At 41.3% G+C, this 7,935-nt stretch overlaps 1 protein-coding gene across 1 annotated transcript in view; it reads right to left on the bottom strand.

The window, feature by feature from the left end:
• LOC101858058 (collagen alpha-1(I) chain-like) overlaps positions 1 to 7,935 on the bottom strand; it is a 25,809-nt gene that overhangs the window by 12,958 nt on the left and 4,916 nt on the right. The window contains exons 2-4 of the mRNA XM_013087638.1: positions 4,041 to 6,029; positions 1,235 to 1,339; positions 497 to 579 (exon numbers count right to left, since the gene is read on the bottom strand). Coding sequence (XP_012943092.1) covers positions 497 to 579; positions 1,235 to 1,339; positions 4,041 to 6,029 — 2,177 coding nt within the window. The remainder of the gene's footprint in view (positions 1 to 496; positions 580 to 1,234; positions 1,340 to 4,040; positions 6,030 to 7,935) is intronic.

Genomic DNA, 7,935 nt, shown 5'->3' with positions numbered 1-7,935 from the left:
TATCTATCTATCTATCTATCTATCTATCTATCTATCTATCTATCTATCTATCTATGTTTATATACATATATTTCTTCTCTTTACAAAGGATGTTCAGTTGTAGCCTAAACACTGATTTCTGGCTGTGAGAAAGAATACGGCACTTCTTGCGTAAAATGTGAAAAGAAGCTTCAGGGTATGGTTACAAACTACCTTGCTTTGTGTGTAAGCGTTTGGTTTGATTGTTTGTAAGTTTGAGTAAAGGGGAAGACATCGGCTTGATAATGGTCATTCAGTGCTGGAAAGCAGTAAGGCAGACAGACAGAAACAACAGAGAGGGAAAGTAAAGAAGTATGGTCTACCACAGGCACTCTCCAACAATCCGCTGAGTTTGTGTGTGTGGTGTGTGTGTGTGTGTGTGTGGAGGGGGGGGGGGGAGGCATGCAGGAGTGGTTCAAACTGGCTTCAAACTATTTAAAGCAATCTCGTAAAGAAGAACGTAAAATTTTGTACAAACCATGTCTTTGCGAGAATAATCTGAAGTTTGTCAGGGTAGAGTTCCAGGAACTCGATGTTACAGACCTTGCATAATATCTTAACCTGTAAGAAAGAAGACAAAAAGAATCATGGAGTAGGTTGTCAGAGCTTGAATTTGCTTTCAATACGTATTACATTTCTTGTGAAAGAAGTAAAAGATTGCAAATGAGAAAACAATACGGGAAAGAACATTCAGCGTACTCTCTGCCCGTCATGAAATTATAATTTTCCGACAAACTGGAAACCCTGCGTTATAACCCCTCCTCATCGATCTCCCAATCTTCTCCAAACTACAAACATTCAACCTTAATGGGCACTGACTACCTATCTGTTTTCTACGTGTATACATGTATTTAAGTTATGGAGGAGCAAATTTTCTTATTACGAGCTAGAAGAAGGACCATGTAATTACAATGCACCAGTCAGAAAAAAAAGGAATAGGGTAAAACTTTCCAACCATTCATGAGAAAAATCTTTTCTTTTTAAATTGGTAGGGGGTTTATGTTCATAAAAGTGCCCATGAAGTCCGTTGTAAGATCAACAGGGCTAAACAAAGGACGCAGACTCGTTTGTTAGGAAAGTGAGTAAAATGCCTGTCTTGAAATCCTGTCTGACTGAAGTGGTAATTCGGCAGTCTGTTCTAACCGAAAATGACATAAAAGGACAGAACGCTGATAACGTAAATGTCTCTACTATTTTGTGCTCTGGCATAGCTTACCACAAGGTACTCTTCCTCCTGAATACGTTTGCATAAAAACTCCCTCCGTTCCTGCTCCACGTAAGCGGTTATCATGTGAAACATTCCTGGAGCCAAAAGCTGAACCTGAAAGAGAAAAGCACAGTTATTTGTTTTAAATCTATTTGACAAAACGCCTTTTTTTCCTCACTGAGCAGTCTCGAGGAAAAGGGTTAGTTTTTAAAATCAGCGTAACTATTTAAAAATAGAGTGATTCCGAAATTTGAATTCTAATTATTCTAAAAGTAGTCACAGTTTCACTTTTGATTTTTCTCACAAGAAGGGTAACTGACCAGGCTTTCGATTTAGCAAACAAAAAATAAATTGGTGCCAAAATGAAATAAAAGACATTTTTATCAGCTTACGGCAGTATAGTCGTACAATGATTATGTATTCAATAAAATATCTGAAACAATGGCAGAGGTTTCTATGTAATATATTCTACAGTTTCGGGGAACTAGAACGGAAAAACAACACCCCAGTTGACTTCTCGTCCTAACATCATTATGGCTAATTTAGACGTTTACACTACGAAACGTAAGTGTTTCATCAACAAGTGTTTGACTTTTTTAAACATCCTGGCTTCAAATATAAATAATTAGTTAGTTTTTTTAACTTGAAGTACTAATTGTCATCAATTCAGTAACTGCAACTATATAACAATGCAGGGCACCCGAAAAAGTGCTTGGGGTACATACTGAATCGTGCACCGAGAGCTTTTATTTATTAATTTTTTTAAGCGATCGATACATGTATTTTGTATTCTTACTCCTCCACAACCGCCTACAAACCTGCACTGATCTACAATTTATGGTAACAAAATTACGAGACCGCGCACAAACCTGCACTGATCTAGGCTTTAATTACGTTACCAAAACTACGAGACCGCGGACAAACCTGCACTGATCTAGGCTTTAATTACGTTATCAAAACTACGAGACCGCGGACAAACCTAACCAGTGAGACATTTCCCTCAGATGAAAAAGCTAGTACTTTTCATTTCTTATGTTTACTTTGTGGGATTCCCTGTACATACTTGAAGTCCCCACACCCAGCGGTTAGGGCAAACTTGAAAGCTTATTTATGAGGATTGCAGGTTTACTTTGGTGAATTTGTTCAATTAATAATATATGTAAATAAGCACAGTATATGAGGGTTTTTTTTTAACCCTGCCCAATTCTATGTTCTGGCGCTTTTGTGTTTTAGTAGTCCGACAAAATGTGCAGCATTTTGGATTTGAAAATTAGCTGTTAGTCTTAGCGTAAACACACAACCCATGAGACAAAAGTGTGCTAAACAGGGTATGTTCAATTAAAATCAACTTAAGTGCACAAATATTAAGAAGAGATTAAAAATACACAAGCAAATACAAATACACAACCCCTATTCGAGAGAAATTTGTGTTCTTATCTATTCCCCTCTTACCACTCGTCTTGGCCCAGTAGTTAGGTACTAATACATGTACTGACAATGTCACAACCATAGTATGAGACTTCGTGCAAACTTTCGGAACCTTCGGTAACACTGTGAAGATGACTCCATTTATCCAGCATGGCAGAGGGTGCCCACCTCTTGACTCTAAAGAGCAGTGGAATGTAGGACTAACATGATCTAAACAACTGACTATTAACCAGTAGTTGTAACCATCTTCAGTTGGGGCTATAGTAACTTACCAATACGCTATCAAAGTGAAGTAACATATTTCTTTCTTTCTTTCTTTCTTTCTTTCTTTCTTTTAAAACATTCTCCACAGCATATGTTTTTTTTGTGAGTTTTTTTTTTTTTTTTTTTAAAACAGGAGTCCCTACTTGATGTCCCCAAAACGAGCGTTAGGGCAAACCTTAAACGCTTATTTATGAGGCTTGCAGGTTTACTTTGGTGAATTTGTTCAATAAATCATCACACGTTTGCATAAGCACATTATGTTCGTGTTTTTTAAAGTAGTGTTCTTGTGTAGCATGTAGAAGGATATTATGTTTCTTTTAAGAAGAGCTGATGGAAAACCCGTCATTCATTTCATCCAGATCTTCATTTTCTAGTGTATTGTGTATGTTTTAAGTCTCATGTCAAACAGAAATTGATTATTAAATATGAACTGCACGCACAACCACAGGCAAGAAGGTAAGTTTGGTAGAAGGCGAGGCAGTTTAAACAATATCTATTAGTATACTGGCTTGTCTTTCAATTGTCCGATGCTATTTTCTCAAAACTGTAGACAACTGTTTCAACAACAAAACCCGCATTTTCGAAAAACAAAAACCAAACAACAACAACAAACTATCAAATCCGAGCTCTCTCAGAGCCACGTACTTTTGACCGTGACGATATCGATTCAGTTAGATAAAATTATATATAGATCTATATATATGCTCTCCAAAAAGCAGAGTGTAAGTAGAAAGCAAATGAACTAACAAATGACTTTTTCTTGGCGAGTCGATAGATAGATAGATAGATAGATAGATAGATAGATAGATAGATAGATAATTTTAGAGAAAGAGGGAGAGAGACAGAGAGAGAGAGTGATATAGAAGAGGGAGAGAGAGAGAGAGAGAGAGAGAGAGAGAGAGAGAGAGAGAGAGAGAGAGAGAGAGAGAGAGAGAGAGAGAGAGAGAGAGAGAGAGAGAGAGAGAGAGAGAGAGAGAAGGGTGATATAGAAGAGGGAGAGAGAGAAAGGTGAACAAGAGAATTAACAGAACCCCCCCCCCCCAAAAAAAAAACCCCACAAAAAAACAAACAAACACACACACACACAAAAACTAAAAAGAAACAAATTAATGTAATTTCTCACCCTGTCCAAGTCCAGTTCTCTTCCCCTCGACGGTACATCATCTGGCTGGGTGCGCTCCACGGCACTTCGGCTTCCGTTCTCGAGAGTGCTGTTGTTATGTTCGCGACGTCTGTGGATGAGAAGGCGCCGCCACCTTAATGGGTGCAGAGGCCTCTTGAATTCGTGATCATCCACGTTTTTCTGACTACTTGTTGCAGACGATCCTGTAGATCCAGAAGGGTTACAGTCCCGTGTAGTTCCAGAAGGGTTACTTTCCCGAGAGGGTCTAGCGGGGTTACGTTCGCGTGATGGTCCAGCGGGGTTACGTTCGCGTGATGGTCCAGCGGGGTTACGTTCACGTGATGATCCAGCGGGGTTACGTTCACGTGATGATCCAGCGGGGTTACGTTCACGTGATGATCCAGCGGGGTTACGTTCGCGTGTAGGTCCAGCGGGGTTACGTTCACGTGTAGGTCCAGCGGGGTTACGTTCGCGTGATGGTCCAGCGGGGTCAGCGGGGTTACGTTCACGTGAAGGTCCAGCGGGGTTACATTCACGTGTAGGTCCAGCGGGGTTACATTCACGTGATGGTCCAGCGGGGTTACGTTCACGTGAAGGTCCAGCGGGGTTACGTTCACGTGTAGGTCCAGCGGGGTTACGTTCGCGTGATGGTCCAGCGGGGTCAGCGGGGTTACGTTCACGTGAAGGTCCAGCGGGGTTACGTTCACGTGTAGGTCCAGCGGGGTTACATTCACGTGATGGTCCAGCGGGGTTACGTTCACGTGAAGGTCCAGAAGGGTTACGTTCGCGTGATGGTCCAGAAAGGTTACGTTCGCGTGATGGTCCAGAAGGGTTACGTTCGCGTGATGGTCCAGAAGAGTTACTTTCACGTGATGATCCAGAAGGGTTACATTCACGTGATGATCCAGAAGGGTTACATTCACGTGATGATCCAGAAGGGTTACATTCACGTGATGACCCAGAAGGGTTACATTCACGTGATGGTCCGACGGGGTTACGTTCACGTGATGGTCCAGCGGGGTTACGTTCATGTGTAAGTTTATCGGGGTTACGTTCACGTGAAGGTCCAGCGCGGTTACGTTCACGTGTAGGTCCAGCGGGGTTACATTCACGTGATGGTCCAGCGGGGTTACGTTCACGTGAAGGTCCAGAAGGGTTACGTTCACGTGATGGTCCAGAAGGGTTACGTTCGCGTGATTGTCCAGAAGAGTTACTTTCACGTGATGATCCAGAAGGGTTACATTCACGTGATGATCCAGAAGGGTTACATTCACGTGATGATCCAGAAGGGTTACATTCACGTGATGGTCTGGCGGGGTTACGTTCACGTGATGGTCCAGCGGGGTTACGTTCATGTGTAAGTTCATCGGGGTTACGTTCGCGTGATGGTCCAGCGGGGTCACGTTCACGTGTAGGTCCAACGGGGCTACGTTCACGTGATGCTCCAGCGGTGTTACGTTCACGTTTAGGTCCAGCGGGGTTACGTTCGCGTGAAGGTCCATCGGGGTTACATTCACGTGATGGTGTAGCGGGGTTACATTCACGTGATGGTCCAGCGGGGTTACGTTCGCGTGATGGTCCAGCGGGGTTACGTTTGCGTGATGGTCCATCGGGGTTACGTTCATGTGATGGTGCAGCGGGGTTACGTTCATGTGATGGTCCAGCAGTGTTACATTGACGTTTTCCTCCCCCCGTCGAGCATGACGGGCCAGGGTCCTGCATTCTCATCTCAGAGATTGTCAACTTGTCTGCCGATTGTGACGATTGTGATGCTGAAATGGGGCTGCTGTTGACTTCAGGGCAGTCGTCTGGAGCAGCAAGGCGAGCGTTTGTCGAAGAGTCTTGAGGATTGATTTCTCTTAACGGAGTTTGTGGCTCAGGCGTGGTGCTTCGCTTTCTTTTCCGCGGTCGAGAGTTTTCAGCACTGAGGTGGCTTTCAGATGACCCTGGCGCTGACGTAGAAGGCTGATCCAAGTTTTCGGCTTTAGGCTGAGAAAAGAGATGGAATGTAGCTCTATTTATTATTTGGAATGCGTACATCTTGGAATTTTCTTGTGTCAACTACATATATTTCTAGTTTATAATTACATATGATGATATATCAGTTTCGGGAAGAGGCAGCAGGATTTGTTGCCTCCGCCCCCCCCCCCACCAAACACACATATTTTTTTCTTTCATTTTAGATTTATGACGATGGTTTTCATTATCATTATTATGAATATGATGATGATGATGATGATGATGATGATGATGATGATGATGATGATGATGATGATGATGATGATGATGATCATCATCATTTTAATGGCTGTCATCATCATTTTTTTACAATAATTATCTTTATTGATCCAAAAAAAAAAAAAAAAAGAGGGAACGTTTCAGATAGATTTGCAAGTGTGTAAAATGTCGGAAATGTCAATTCGATAATTCATAGCGAGAGATCGTTTTCTATTCAACACGTGCGAATGAGTTAAAAAATAGAAACAGCATTTATTATTTCTTAAGAGAGCCGCCCTAGCCTCTTGTTTTATCCCCCTCCCCCCCCCCCCCTCTTCTTCCCACACTCTCAGCTGATTAACAAAATTTTAACATTTTAACTTAAGAATGGCTGCGTCTTGTTCTCATGGAAGGGCAAGTGGAAAGGGGGGGGGGGTGGTCGTTTTGAGCCAGTGACGACGAAGTTCCTTTTGGAACAGTTAAAGACGGGGTCCCGTTTAAAATTAGGACCAGCTGTGTTCCCTGGTTTCTCCTTTAAATTTTGGAATCGATTTTTCGGGTTGCCTTGTCAGTTATGTCAGTTTACCAAATGCAGTTTTTTTAAAATAGATAAAATTTGCGATTCTGAAGATTTGCTGTGTATTTGTTTTCCAGTGCTCACTACGGGAAAGTGGAAGTGGGACTTTGATCTGGATAAACGTATCAATTAATTGTGATATATCATTTTACAGCAGAGTTGAAATTATGTTGTTTTTTTTCTTTGTACGTTTGGAGCACTCCGGAAAGAGTACATAGTGTGATAATTCCCCCCCCCCCCCTTTTTCCGTTATCCCTCTTTCCTGATAGGACAGTTGACCAGCCTAGTATAAAAACACTGCACAGACATACATCTCAAAAGCATGTGTGTGTCTTTGGTTGAGTTGAACTTTTCTCTGATTCGTTGACTAGTTTGTATTCTCCGCTGATTGTAAATACTGCAATAGTTTTTCCGTCCGATTACTACCTGGCGAAATAAATTTACCTGTTCTTACTTTACCTTTACTTTTTAGTTATAAATTTAAAGGTTTTTACTTTACTTTTACTGTTTGCTTATAAACCTACCTGTTTTTACTTTATTTTTACTTTTTGCTTATACATTTAATTGTTCTTACTTCACTTTTACATTGTAGTAATTAATCTACCCGTTCTTACTTTATTTTACTTTTATGTGTTCTTACTTTATTTTTACTTTTTAGTGATAACGTTACCTTTTTTTACATTACTTTTACTCTTTAGTTAAAAATTTACCCGTTCTTACTTTACTTTTACTTTTTTGGGGGTTATAAATCCACTTGTTCAACTGGTCCAAAAGGCTCGAACCACAGGTGTTCCTTTCTGTGACACAAGCTAAGGTCAGGACTTCTAATGATGGACATTGTGTCGGCCGGTTGAAAATGACGGTCTCAACGGTCGGCGACAGTCGGCAACGGTCTACATTAATTAAGTATTGTAAGTCAACAGGCTGTATATTATGTGACCAAAGGACTTTATGACATTTCCCACTAAGTTTTTTTTTTTAATAACATCATCGTCCTGATCCTCATCATCATCATTATCTTCCATTTGAATGACCACGAAGTGGTTAGGTAGCCATGTTTGTCTTTTTGTGGGCATGGTGCGACACTGGTCCATAACAGAG

The sequence above is a fragment of the Aplysia californica genome, unplaced genomic scaffold (genome assembly GCF_000002075.1).
Source record: "Aplysia californica isolate F4 #8 unplaced genomic scaffold, AplCal3.0 scaffold00614, whole genome shotgun sequence".
NCBI lineage: Eukaryota > Metazoa > Mollusca > Gastropoda > Aplysiida > Aplysiidae > Aplysia > Aplysia californica.
This window is presented reverse-complemented; position numbering and strand designations above follow the sequence as displayed.